The following is a 13,698-nucleotide window of genomic DNA, read 5'->3' as shown; positions in this document are numbered from 1 at the left end:
TCTCTAATCCTGCACAGGTGGCACCCTGGCACAGGTGTCCCGCAATCACGCCCTTCCTGGGCTGAATCTCCTGCCGCCCCGGGGACACCGACCCCGCTCCGTCGCGGGAGCGCGGCGTGCCGGGCGCGAGGGCCGTGACCTCCCGCGAAGCCCTGCTCCGGGCCGCGGATCCGCGTATCTAGTGTAAACGCGGCTTCACACATAAATAACGTGCCACATCTGGCCCTCTGCTTTTATGGCGTCTTAGCGACCGAGCAATTTATAGATGGCGACCTTGTTAACCAAGCAGCCCGGGCTCGCCAGGAGCTGCAGGGTCCCGGGCGCTGAGGCCGGAGAGGAGGGGGCGAGGGAAAGGAAGAGCCGGGGTCCCGCTCTACGGCTCAGAACGCCGCTAAGGAGGACCCCGACCCCTGCGTTTTGGGGGGCGGGGGCCGAGGCAGGTGGAAGCCCCCTCCCCTCCCAGCGGGCCATGTGGCAGCTGAAAGAGCCATCCAAGCCCAAGTGTGTTTGCGCTCGTACCCAATTTATTACCGCTGAACATATGGCCAATATTTTGACTCACGTCAGTCGGGCAAGGAAAACAAACAGAGCGCGCGGCGCGGGGGAGCGGCCCCCTCCGCCGGGAGCCGGGAGCCGGGAGCCGGGCGGGGGAGCGCGCGCTGGCCGCGCCGCGCACAGCCGGAGCCCGCGCCTCCGCGGCCGCCTGCGGCTCGGGATACGCCGCGGCCGGGGATCTGCGCGCTCGCCGAGGCGGGGCTCCCGCGGCGCAGCCGCGCTCCAGGTGAGCCTCCCGCTCGCGTGCGTTTCCGGTGCGTGTCCTCGGCGGATGCGGGGACCCGGGTCGAGCCCTGTGGAGGCGATGGGGCACCCGCGGCTCCAGCTCCGGTTGTGGACTCGGACTGCCCAGTCCTCCCGGCCTCCGCATGGGTCTCGGCAGCCGCCGGAACGCGCTCCAGGACGGTTCCCGGCCCGCGGGCCAGCGGAGAGGAGGGGGTGCTTCGGGCCCCCGCCGTGCCCGCAGAACTGTGTCAGGGTTCGGGGGTCCTCCCCCCGCGCTCCTCCTCCCTCTCGCTGCTCCCGACTCGGCTCAGCCCCCAAGCTGCGGAGTCTGGAAGCATCAGGTGGGCAAGTGCGGGACATCCGAAGTCTTCTCCGGACGACGGAAGTCATGGTGGGAGGGGGCTCACTGGAGAAAGAGCAGGTCCTCCCATCCACCCGCCCACTCACCCTACCTGTCGCGCCTGCCGGCAGGAAAAGTTTTACCTGTCCCCGAACCCAGGTGACCCGGTCGCCGCGCACTCCCCCACACTGCCCGGGAAAGCGGGACTGTCTCAAGGCTGGGCAGGTGCTGAAGAACGAGAGTGGGGGGCGGGGGGGAGATGATGGGAGGGGCGCAGAGCCCGCTGCGGCCCGAGCCCGCGCCCGCCTGGAGAGCCGCGGACTCTCAAGCCCCGCCCGGGAGGGCGCGCGGTGGGGGGAAGGGCGCAGCGGCAGGGGGGCCCGGGTAGGTGGGGGACTAGATAAAGACGCGCCTGGATGTGCAGCGGGGCTGTCGCCGCAGCGCCCGGCAGAGGGAGGCGGAGCGGGCGCGCCGCGCGCCTCGCCAGCCTCCTCCGCGCGGCCCGGTGCCGGGATGCTCCCGGACTACCGGGGCCGCGGTCAGGAAGGGCCCGCCGCTGCACCTGCCGCCGCCGGGTGAGTCTCCCCCGATTGCGCCGTGCCTGGGGCGGGGAGGTGGAGGCAGGGGCGAGAGTCGCGACGATAATTTGGAGACCGGCGGCGCCTGGGAGAGGAGAGGGGGTTCTGGGGCGCAACTGGGACGTGACTGAGCCGGGTTGGCGTGGAGGGTGGCGGGGGTCGAGAGAGGCTGAGGAGCGAGAGGATCAGTGGAGGGAGCCCCGTCCAGTCGGACCGGTATAGGGGTCGCTGGAGAGAGGACTCAAGCCAGGAGTTTGGGGGGCGAGTGTCGTCGCCCGGGCCGCGCCCGGAGCCCGACAGTTCTCTTTTGAGTCAGCAGAGATCGCCCGAGGATCAGAAATGAGCCTGGGTGGGGTCTGCTGAGGTCTTGGTCTCCTGGGGGCGCCCCCTCCCCGCGGTACACACACAGGCGCGCCTCGCGCCTTCTCCACCGCGGCGGCGCCTGGGCTGGGGGGTAGGGGAAGGGGCCGTTGGGTCCGGGGAAGATCGGGGGAACCCCGGATGCCCAGACTGGAGAGATCGACCAGAGACGGAGCGCCGAGACGCCCCGGACTCCGTGGCCCAAGGACCCCCGGTGCGCGGCGCATTCCTCGTCCTCTGCCCAGGCTGAGTGCGTGGCTCCCCGGCGCCCGCGGCGGCTGAGTCTACGCAGCCCGGCTCTGGGCGCGCTGAACGCGAACGCGTTAGGCAAGGCCGCTTGTTTTCCCAAGTCCGCGGTAAGGATTCTGTCACGTGTTGAGAAGTAAATTCAGATAAAGTGCTTCCAGAGCTGCGTTTCTTGCTGAAACCCCAATCTCCCGCATGGTGCTCGCCCTTATCTGGGCTCGGCTGGGGAACGTTCCTCGAGGCGACGCTGATGCTGCGTAATCTCATTGTACCATATTTAATCATTAGAGCCGCGAGAACGAATAAAGCAAAGGGGTTCGCCCCGGGGGGACGCGGCGTTCGGTTCCCCCATAAACCGGCGGTAATGGCTTGGCTGGGACAGGCTCCTTTGGCCTGCGGGCAGCTCATAGCTGCGATTTGAAGGAAAATATTGGAGGGAGGCTGGTTCCATTTTGCAGTGCGCCCGGAGCTACGTTCTATGTTCAGTTTAACATCCGTGAGAGTTAAACGGCTTTCCTTGCCTTTTCTTTTATTGGATGCATTTTCAAAGATCTCATTAAAGCACATTTATCAAAGTCCTAACATAGGACTGCAGGGTCCAAAGCCCACACAATGAGACTGATTAATAAAAAGAGAAATCCTAATTTCTATTACAATTTATGTCCTTGGGAGATATCTGCCCTTTGAGGTGGCGGGAGGCAGACAATTGGGAAAGCACTGTGGATTTTTGCCTTGGGAAAGAATGGAGAAAGGCAGCCCACTTCCATGCCTTCCTCCTTCACCCAGAGTTGATGGGGAAGGGGCAGCCGACTCATCGCTCTCCCTAGCTTTCTCTGGCCTCTTTGCCACCCTGGAGGAAGGCAGGAGCGAGTTTGTCCCGAGACTCAGCCAGTACTCAACTCTGGGCCTGAAACGCCTGTTTAGCCAATTCTTTCTTGGTGATCTGGGGGAATTGTCCATCTGGACAATTGTCCCCTCCTGGTGCAATCTTAAGAGTCAGTCCCACGATATGGACCTAGGAAAGGAAATTAAATAAAATAACTCACCTTGATCTTGAACCCCAAGTAGGCTAAGGTGTTCTTTCCCTTCATACTAACCCTCCCGCCTTTCTGGTCCACCTGTCCCACAGCAGTGGGTCTCTTTTGCTAGAGATCTGCTGCTGTCCTGCCCTGGCCTCCCTCCCCAAAGTCACACATCCACAGGCTGCAGGCTCCCCCAGCCGAGGCCACCACTGCCACCCCACAGGTGGCCACAATTTCCAGTGACCTCAGTTTTCCTTCTTCTGGGTGGAGATGAGACAGCTTGAAAGCTTCATCTTCGTTTTCTGATTAGGAAGAGTCCTCTCTTGGGGTGGCGGTGCTTCTGGGCCACCTCTTCCATTTTTTTTTTTCACGCCGGTGCCAAAGCTGACACTCCTGCCTCCCCTACCAGGAACCCCAAGCCGCCATGAGGCCGATTTGGAGGTACACGCGTTTAAGGTGAACGTTTTTATCAGCGTCCCATGAGGCCCTAGAGGAGGCGACGTCTCCCTGTCCCGCATTGATTTCAAGTGCGTGCTACACCGGGGAGTCTCGAGCCTGAGATAAAATAATGCTTCCTCCTCCTGCCAAAGCTTTGTGTGGGCGCCGCTCACCCTGACTGGAGCAGGAAGGTGCTCCACGCTTTGTTTCGGGAGTGAATGAAGACAAACAGCGCTGGCACCTTGGCGCTAACCAGACAATAAACTAACCCACTTGAAGGCTGTTATCTGGGATGGGTTGTGCAGGGACCCAGAGCTCTACCGCACACTGCACCAGGAGAGGAGTTTCTTTTCAACCCCTTTTCATTCCAAGAAAAAAAAGAAAAGAAAGAAATGAAATGAAGTCAAACAAATTCATGTTTCCAAATAAAGGGGAAAGACCTTGTGCGTTTCATGATGATGGGAGGTGCTTTTGTGGGTGGGAGGGCAAGAGGTGCAGCCGGGGCTTAGGCTTCTCAAGGCCACCCCCACTTTAGAAACCAGCCCCAAATGCCCCCTCCCCCACCCAAGACTTTCTCTGCCCTGAGCGCCCCTGGAGGATGCACCTATCCAACAGGCTTTCTGCAGCCTGGAAGGAGAAGCAAAGCACCTCCCAAGAAACACCCCGAAAGCCAGCAGCAGAGATGGGGGCAGGATGGGTGCCATTGGAGGCTGCCTCCTGGATCTGAGGCAGGTTGACAGAGGCCCCTTGTCTATGCCTAGGCCTTGACTCACAAACACACACACACACACACAAAAGAACTTCCCTGCTAGCTTGCCTTGTGGTTGTTTGCTTTCAGAGTTCATTCTCCACTCCCCCCCCCCAACCCCTGCACACTTATATACTGGGGACAGAAACTGGATGCAGAGGAGTGAGAAGATGCAAAGGAAAAATGAATAAGGTCCCCACCCCCACCTCCAACTCCACCCCCACCCCCCCACCCGAGCACAGAAAAGGCGCTCATGTTTAAGCTACCTGGGAAAGTAAACAGGTAAACACTGTTCGGATTTAGAGGGCCACTTGTCCTGGAGTGGGGCCACTTAGCCTGTGTACATTCGCCTCCTCTCCTGGGCCTCTGGGATTATTCAGCCCTACCACCCATGGCAGCCGCCTGCACTGGGAGCTGGAGTCTGTCCCGGAACCCAGCACTGCCGAGGTGAACTCAGCATCCCAAGAGGGGGTTCTCCTGTATGAGAGAGAGAGAGAGAGAGAAGAGGAGGCTCTCTTCCTCCTCTTCCACCTCCCGTTGGGCTGCCACCCAGTGCACCTGTTCAAAGTGTAGGAAGAGTTAGAGATGTGTAGGTGACCTGGAGCCCCAGCGCTGGGAATAAAGACGTGTATGTTGGCAGGGGAAGGCGATTGAGCTCTTCTGGTGCGTGGTGCTCCTCAGGGCAGTGAGCAGGCACCAAGCAGGTGTCCTCCTGGTGCCCCAGGCCATGCTGGGTTCAGAACTTCCCGCACCCGCCTCAACTTCCGCCTCAAGTCTGCACGAGCAGGAGGCCCATGGCAGAGCTCTCTCAGATTCCCTCACAGAGGGCAGCTGAGCCCACATGCAAACCCCAGCTGGCTGGAACTGAGGACACTGTGTGTCTCAGCTGCGAGACAGGAGCTGGAGAGTTTGCTGGAGAAATCTTGAGTGGAACTGAGACCAGCTTGAGCAGGTGCTGATGGGGAGGGGGGCTCTGGAGATGGGGGAGGGGGCGCAGGGTTGGATCTTACAGAGCAGCAGCTCCCCCCTCTCCTCAAGGCCATGCCAGGGCACTCTCAGCCAGGCCTCTTGGGGGAATCATCAGGGTGTGGTCACCTGCTTAATCTTGGCAGCATCAGTGCATTTGGAACCTGGCACCACTGCTCTTCAGGACGGGCCCACGAAATCAAGGAGGCCACCACTGTACTTGTCCCCAGGCTGCCAGCTGGGCCCTGCGCAGGCCACCAGGCATCCGAAGGCCGCTCCTGGGGGACTTGTATTTGATGATCTTCCTCTAACAAGCCCAGTTTCTCCCCTGCAATTATGGGCCTCCCAGCGGGCTCCCCGTGCCTTTTCAATTGCAAATGTTAACGCTTTGGAAGCCTAGGCGGGAGCAACACGGGCAACGAAGAGATGGGGAAAATGGACTCGCTAGGTCCCGGGAGAGAGACTCTGAGCAACGTGGATTCGGCTGCGCGGGGCTGGGTGGTGGGAGACAAGGCCTTCACCGTCTATAGCTCCTTGCCTCCCTGTTTTGCTGCCCTGAACCTGGCGGGGAGGGAAAATTGGAGCAGGAGCAAGAGCTGCAGAGATGGGACCGAGCTGGGAGTGGCGACTGGGCAGGTAGACAAGGGTGGCCCTTCAAGGGTCCCTAGAAGGAGACCCCGCCAGCTGAGACACAAGGGTTCCAGCTGCCTTGGTGAACTGGGCAGGGGGCCTCTTGGTCAGAAGTCCTGAGACAGCACTCTGCTTCCCTTAATCGGTTCCTGAAGCAAAAACCATTGTGTGTCAGGTGCCGGGCACACCTTGCAAGGCTCCCCGGGGGTGAGGGGAGGGGGTGGGGATTAGATCCTGGGAGGAAAGGGCCACAGTGCTGGGGGAAGGGCCGCTGGGGTTGGGCATTGGACAGTAACTGGCTCTGGAGTAGATCTCAGGAGTGACACCTCCCCCTCCAAGGATTGCTCTGCGGGTGCACAGCAAGGGGTACCTCTCACCGAAAGACCCCTTCTCCATTGAACCCAAGCATCGGCCTAGCCCAACCCGGGCTGCATTCTGGCCCCAGACTCCATCCTTGAAAGCTGCCCTGGTGCCCTAGAACCAGAGAATGAGAGGCGAGACAAAAGCACGGTCCTTTTTGCAAATGCTTGGGATGAGGAACTTTTTCCTTGCGGGTTATTTATTTAGCAGCTGAGTAACAATGGCTAGGGCAGCCCCCCCACTCCCATCCCCCACCCCTGTCCAAACTCGAGGCTGCCTGGCTCCTGGAGAACCAACGGGGCAGGGCAATAAGTCCCCACGTGAAAGTGGGAAGGAAGAGGCCACGGGGAGGGAGGCTGAGAAAGACAGGCTGGAGAGAGGAAAGAAAAGAAAACACGAAAAGTAATGGGTTCGAGGAACAAGATTCAAACCAGTTAGCGATTCTTGCAGGGGGAGAAAGGAGAAAGAAAAAAAAGTAGGAGGCGAAAGCGTGGACACCAAGGCGTTTCCTTAATACTGTGGACGGATTCAGAAATGAATGAAGAGATAGTCCGTTGAAAAGGGTTGAATGCCATGACAACTAGGGACAACCTTAGATTTATTCCAAACAGTTAGGGCACATTGAAAGAGACCGTCAATCATGTATTATTTCGCCACTGAAATAAATGCAAAAACCGAGCCGGGACAAAGGCTTCCAACGGGAGCGGGACATTTGTCTACATTTCGCTCATTGTCCGCAGCTTAGCAATCGGTTTGTATTTGTGTTTGCCCGGGTCCGACCACCCAGGACGCGCCGACGAGGGGCTCGCTCCAACCTGGGCCATTGTCACCCACGTCACATACTGGGGGCGAAGCAGCGAGGGCTGCAGAAAGCTGCCGGGCGGCTCGGGGAGAGGCGCCCTCAGCCGGCACAGGCAACCCCGGGGGCGGCGGGGGCGCGCCGGCGGCCGCGGCAGCTGCGCGCGAGGAGGGACCCGGCGCCCGCGCGCTGCGCTTGGCCCGCGCCGAGCCAGCCGGGGCCTGGGGGCCCAGGGTGAGACGATCCCCGGGCGCCCGCAAGCGGTCTCCTCTGCCCCTCCGCGCCGCCCCCGGGGAGAGAGAGCCCCTCGTGGACCCTCTTCTGGGGGCGAGCCGGCAACCAGGTAGCCACCCCCCCTCCCCACTCACCCACCCCGGAGCCACATTGTCATCTGGCAGGAGTGGGGGAGGAGGCACTGCCCCGGGAAAGTTCGGTCCCCAGGCCGCGGAGACGCTGCAAACTTCCCGGTTAGCCGAACTCGAGCGGCCAACCTGCTGTGCGTCCTCGGATCGCGCCGTGGGAGCGTCCAAAAGGAGAAGACGGGAAAGAACCCGCTCCGGAGGAGACGCTGCCGCCTCCGCCCGCCCTTCAGCCCTCGCCCCTGCTACTCTCGGGGTTCCCCACCCCAACCCGAGACCCTGCGCCCCCTCCCCTCGCCTATCACCGCGCGCCTCTCCCTTCCCGCCGCTGCAGGAAGGGGACTGGAGACCGAGGGACAGCGGAGGGCAGCAGAGCGCGGGGCCGTGTGCCCTGCCCGCCGTCCGCAGAGAGCGGCCTGCGAGGGCCCCCTCCTCCCCGCTCCCGCCTCGCACCGACCCGGCCCAGCCCAGCCCGGCCCGGCCGGCCGGCAGAGCAGAAAGCGAACGGCTCGGTCTCCACGACCGCGAAGAACTGGTGTGGTGCATGGGGTGCGGGGTGCAGGAAATAAGCGAGTGTTTAGCGAATCCAGGGCGGCTACCGGGCCGGCTCTCGCGCGCGGGGCTCGTCCTCGGTTAACTGGAATCAATTACTTGCCGTGTCACTTCTACCACTCATGCTTAAGCCTCTACCAAAATATTGACCTAGGGGGCTTACAGAAGTTGGGCCCTTGCCATTTGAACCGGATCTTGTTTGGGGAGCCCCCACCAGTCCTGGGAAGCAGAGATTCCTGCGACTCGGCCCCCACCCCTCCCCCTCCCCAATTTTCCGGCTCGCGAGGGCGCGCGGGGGCACTCGGGCTGGAAGGGGGGTGGGCGCGCGGGTGGGCTGGGCTGCGGGCGCTTGGAGGTGGGAGACGGTGAGCCGCTCGGACGATTCTCTTCCCTTCTCCTGGTGTCTGTCTGGTTTTGTTCTATGCCACCCCCTCCCCAGCTTTTTAAGATGCAATTTGTTAAAAAAAAAAAGGGGGGGGGGGAAGGCCCCTTTCACGCGGTGGTCCTTTGTATGTAAATACTGGGTTAAAAAAAAAAAAACAGCTCGCCTAGTCTTTGCAATTAATTGACACGTCGCAGCACTCTTCTTGCTCTGGAGGGCCGTCAGCCCGGAGCGCGGAGCTCCCCAAAACCCGCAATTTCACATCCGCAAATACTGTTTTCATCCACTTGACTCCCAAGACCCGCCCACACGTGGCCAACCTTGGCGTTTTTAACGTCTCTGCCCCTTTTTCTTCCACCCCCTCCCCTCCGCTCCCACTCCCTTCCCCCTCCCCTCCCCTGCTCTCCCCCTCCCCTCCCCAGGTTCGTGAGTGGCGCCCGGCCTTATATGGACTGATCGCTCGGGCAATGGCCCAGTTCTTCCTCGCCACCAGCCGCCACCGCGCGCCCAGCGGCCGCCGCAGCCAGAGCTAACGCCGCCCGGGCACCCCCTCCTGGAATTACAAACCGAGGAGCTCCCGCGTCCGCTCCGCGCTCGCCCGCAGACCACACGCGGGCTCTGGGTCGGCCTTTATTTTATTTCCCTCCTCCCCTTCCCCGCTGTTTCTCTCTCTCTCTCTCTCTCTCTCTTTTTAAATAATAATTATCCCAATAATTAAAGCCCACCCCTCCCTCCCCCACCCCTTCTCCCTGGCCGCCCCTCCCCCCTCCCCGCGCGCCCGGGGCCGCGGAGCGCCACGGAGTGACCGCGTGAAGCCACAACTTTGCGGGGTCCCGAACCATGTCGCTGACCAACACAAAGACGGGGTTTTCGGTCAAGGACATCCTGGACTTGCCGGACACGAACGATGAGGAGGGCTCGGTGGCCGAAGGGCCGGAGGAGGAGAGCGAGGGGCCAGAGCCCGCCAAGAGGGCTGGGCCGCTGGGGCAGGGCGCCCTGGACGCGGTGCAGAGCCTGCCGCTCAAGAGCCCCTTCTACGACAGCGGCGACAACCCCTACACGCGCTGGCTGGCCAGCACCGAGGGCCTGCAGTATTCGCGTGAGTAGCCAAACTTGGCAGCCTCCAGTCCTGCGGCCGGCAGCGGGGAGGGGTCGTGTCAGCTCGGATCCCGCGTCCGGGCTCCCCGGGAAGGCTCCCACCGCCGGCCCGCGATGCCCTCCTGCCGCAGCCCCGCTGGTGCAGGGGAAAGCCTTGGTTTCTTTCAATGATGAAATGAGGAAGGGACCACCTCCCAGGGACTGGTGACCGCGGGGCCCAGGCCGGAGCCCCCCACCCCCACCCCAGACTCGGCCCTCCGGGAGGGCCTGGCCCACCAGCCTCGTCCGGATCCGGATGGAGCGCGGGGCGGCTTCGCGCGGCTTGGGTATAAATAGCTCACCCTGCCCCCCGTGCGCTCATAGAGGATGCTTTGTGCGCTTCAGGGGATATCCAGAAAGCCCCAAAAAACAAAAAACGAAAGCCCCCAAAAACCTGCCTTCAATGGCCAAGCCGATCAATGCCGGGATTGTGGGGTTTTTCTTTTAAAAATCTGCCCACGTCTCTCCAAAGAGGAAACGGCTTAAGGGGGCCAGAGCCCTTAACCTGCAATGGTGCTGCTTTTTTTTTCCCATGCGCTACTCTCTTTCCCTTACCCCCGCCTCGAAATCTGCACCCACACCGTGCGAACCCCTAGAAACGCGAGCTCCGAGCCCCCACCCCCACCCCCGCCGACTCTTCTTTACCCTGAGAGACCTCGACGGCTTCCTCGGGCGCGGAGCAGCGCTGGGATCGCCGTGGAGGCTGCTGGGCCGGGTTGTGGGGCGCGCTGGGCCAGAGGCGCACTGGGGATCCGAGGTGCTCAGGGTCCTGCGCCTGACGCCTTTCTCTTCCCCCCTGCGCCTCCACCCCCTCCGCAGTGCACGGGCTGGCGACCGGCGCGCCCCCGCAAGACTCCAGATCCAAGTCCCCGGAGCCCTCGGCTGATGAGTCGCCGGACAATGACAAGGAGACCCCGGGCGGCGGGGGGGATGCAGGCAAGAAGCGGAAACGGCGCGTGCTCTTCTCCAAGGCGCAGACCTACGAGCTGGAGCGGCGCTTCCGGCAGCAGCGGTACCTGTCGGCGCCTGAGCGCGAGCACCTGGCCAGCCTGATCCGCCTGACGCCCACGCAGGTCAAGATCTGGTTCCAGAACCACCGCTACAAGATGAAGCGCGCGCGGGCCGAGAAAGGTATGGAGGTGACGCCCCTGCCCTCGCCGCGCCGGGTGGCCGTGCCCGTCTTGGTCAGGGACGGCAAACCGTGCCACGCGCTCAAAGCCCAGGACCTGGCAGCCGCCACCTTCCAGGCTGGCATCCCCTTCTCGGCCTACAGCGCCCAGTCGCTACAGCACATGCAGTACAACGCGCAGTACAGCTCGGCCAGCACCCCTCAGTACCCGACAGCACACCCCCTGGTGCAGGCCCAGCAGTGGACTTGGTGAGCGCCGCCCCGCCGAGACTCGCGGCCCCAGGCGCGGGCCCCACCCAGGCGGCGGCGTGGAGGACTCGGTCCTGACCGTGGCTATCATTATTATTATTATTATAATTATTATTGCCGAGTCGAGTTGACTCTCGGCTCCGCTGGGGAGGCCTCCTTAGGGTGGCAGAGCCCACCCAGCGCCCCCGGGATCCCCAGTCTCCGTCCAGTCGCGCCCCCGGAGGGGGTAGAACCCTCAGCGGTGTTTACAAAATGCGCGTCCTCACTTGAAAAACCAGAAAAAGACCGACCCCTCTCCCTCTCCCCTTCCATCCCTCTCGCTTTCGTGAATTTTGTAAAAATATGTTTGTGTGGGTAGCGATGTTGTCACCTGTCTTCTTCTAAAGCAAGTGGAGAACACTTTAAAAAAATAGAGGATTTTTTCTCTTCCTTTTTTTTAAAAAAATAAGAAAATGCTCAATATTTATGGCCATGGAAACGTTCTGACAACTGGTTGCAGATTTCGGTTTTTTCGTTGTAAATAGCGCTGGCGTTTTGGCTAAAAATGATCTTCGCCGCGAGCCTGCTCTGCCTCGGGCCCAACTCCTTTCTTTGTGGTTTGTTTTTGGTTTTGGTTATTGGTTATGTTTGGGTAACCCCCCTCCCTACGCCCCTCGGGTGGTTTTTTTTTTTTTTTTTTTGTCTTTTTCTTTCTTATTTTGTTCGGTGCAAACATTTCTCAAACAGGAAAAAAAAAAATGTAAGCGAGAAGCCACCCCGACCCCCCTTGGCAGGCCCCAGAACGTGGAGCTGAGCGCTTCCGCGCGGGTCCCCCCAGAGCGCCGGGCGCTAGCAGCTTTCCATTTTTTAAATAAGAATTTTAATAAAAATCCTGTGTTTAAAAAAGAAAGGAAGAAAAAGAAAGAAAACAAACCCAGTGCTCCCCTGTTTGTCTCACTTCGTAGCCCTGGAGCCAGCCCGCAGGCCCGGAACAAGTCACTGGCCAGGCCCCGCTTGCTGGCGCCCGGGCTCTGGGCGCAGAGGCCTTGGCGGTGCCGGGGGTCGCTGGAGGGGCTCCCTGGACAGGCCTCGCTCGGCCTCACGGGCCGAACCCTGAGCCTGGAGCACGGGTCCGGGCGGGAGCGCCGGGCTTCTGGCCCTGTCCGCGCCGGCGGCTGGCCTGGGTCCCTGGGTGGCCTTTTGCCTTGCGGGCGTCTGCCTGCGCCTCGCGCGCTGAGCTCCCGGCGGTTGGCTGCGTCCGGCCGGGAAAGGCAAAGGCCAGGAGAGCAAGCCCCCCTCGCTCGCCCCAACCTACGAGTGGCTCCTTCAGCCTGAAAAGCTGTTGAGGCCACTACACTCGATGACTTTCACTTTGTTGCGGCTGCCGGACCTCGCGCTAAAGAAGAGGGGGAGGGGGAGAAGGGGTGACCGACCATCTGAGCTCGGGACCGGGCTGCTTCCTTTCTGTTCGCCACCCTCTCTCCAAAATCTGCCCAAGGCCCTGGGGACCGCTACAAGGCCTGGGCGCGGGGTGGCGGGGTGCGGGGCACGCGAGACTTTGGCCGTCAGCGGAGCCAGGGTGCGGAGTCTTCCTCTGAGCTCCTTGGACCCAGGAAGCGGGAGTCGGCAGCAGGCAGCAGTCGCAGCCACCGGACTCTGGCCTCCTCCTCGGGCCTCCATCCTCCTCCGGTTTCCAGTCCACTCTCCTGGAACAGGGTCCCGTGCCGCAGGGCCACGCGCAGTCCCCCCCCCCAGGCGAGTTCTTGGGCGTGCGGCTGCGTGGATTTGTTAGAGTAGAGGTCGGAGGTGGAGTGGGAGCGCCCCGGCTTTTCGGGCAGGGGTAGGGGGAGCGGAAAGTGGACAGGCAGACGCCCCCCCACACACACACAACTCCCACCCCGGGTGCGTCCATAGTCCCTCATCCCAAATCTTGTCTGGGGAACAGATCTCGTTATCGGATGCTGGCGCACGCTTGACCACGCGGGGGAGCGTCTCTGGGGCTCAGGCGAACTGGGAGGGGGGGACGCCTTTTTCCTCTGTCATCTCGCGGATTGCCGAAAATACCTGCGCCTCTGCGGCTTAGAGCCCAGCGTGCGCTCTGAGGCGTCTGGGGGACTGCGGGCCCACGCGTTTGGAAGCCGTGTCTCTCCCAGGCTTCTTTCTGCAGCTCCAACATCAAGGCTGAGGGCTGGGGGCGGGAGGAGGGGGGTAGACAAGGAGGCCGGGCAAAGGGAGCGTCCCAGCTGACTTTGCTGCTCCCTCTAGTTGACGATCAGATTTAATTCAATATCTAAAGCAAACATGATTATCCGTGGGACCAAATCTGCGCGTAGATAGCACTCAGCACAACAGGCCCAGAGACCTGCTGACACTTTATTCCCGTGTTGCACACCACCCCCCTGGAAAATGGAGCAGCGGCCACTCTTCCTAATACCCCCTCCCCCGCCAAGGGCCTTGGCTATGTCCAGGTTCTGGGAGGGTGGGGCGGGGTGGGGGCAGTTCCCCTTAAACGCTGAGGAATCTCCCTTTGTTCTGCACACTAGCCAGGGGGCGTGTGTGTCTTGTTTGTAAAGGCCAGAGAATTGCTCCCAGATCGTGTGTGGCGCTGTAATTAAAAAGCCCACTGTGCCTGGGCACCAACCAC

At 61.6% G+C, this 13,698-nt stretch overlaps 2 protein-coding genes across 4 annotated transcripts in view; both read left to right on the top strand.

The window, feature by feature from the left end:
- The first annotated feature begins 528 nt into the window (after positions 1-528).
- LOC100352912 (uncharacterized) lies at positions 529-9,244 on the top strand. Of its 2 annotated transcripts, none has more exons than XM_089307374.1 (2): positions 529-781; positions 8,983-9,244. In XM_089307374.1, the coding sequence occupies exons 1-2, from the start codon at positions 542-544 to the stop codon at positions 9,091-9,093; spliced, it is 351 nt and encodes a 116-aa protein (XP_089163500.1). In that variant the 5' UTR covers positions 529-541; the 3' UTR covers positions 9,094-9,244. The 2 variants fall into 2 exon arrangements, 1 of the variants encoding a protein (XP_089163500.1); XR_016216040.1 differs by lacking the exon at positions 529-781 and adding an exon at positions 1,557-1,695 and having other exon boundaries at positions 8,983-9,110.
- Positions 9,245-9,255: 11 nt separating this feature from the next.
- The window catches only part of NKX2-2 (NK2 homeobox 2), a 56,406-nt gene continuing 51,963 nt past the window's right edge, over positions 9,256-13,698 (top strand). Inside the window, exons 1-2 of one of the 2 annotated variants that reach the window (XM_089307373.1) lie at positions 9,256-9,659; positions 10,517-10,828. In XM_089307373.1, coding sequence (XP_089163499.1) covers positions 9,401-9,659; positions 10,517-10,828 — 571 coding nt within the window. In that variant the 5' untranslated portion in view covers positions 9,256-9,400. Of the gene's footprint in view, positions 9,660-10,516; positions 11,217-13,698 lie in introns of those variants that run through there. The other variant, XM_070051439.2, reaches the window with a different exon arrangement.

The sequence above is a fragment of the Oryctolagus cuniculus genome, chromosome 11 (genome assembly GCF_051225735.1).
Source record: "Oryctolagus cuniculus isolate XC-2025 breed Fujian yellow rabbit chromosome 11, ASM5122573v1, whole genome shotgun sequence".
Classification (NCBI taxonomy): domain Eukaryota; kingdom Metazoa; phylum Chordata; class Mammalia; order Lagomorpha; family Leporidae; genus Oryctolagus; species Oryctolagus cuniculus.
This window is presented reverse-complemented; position numbering and strand designations above follow the sequence as displayed.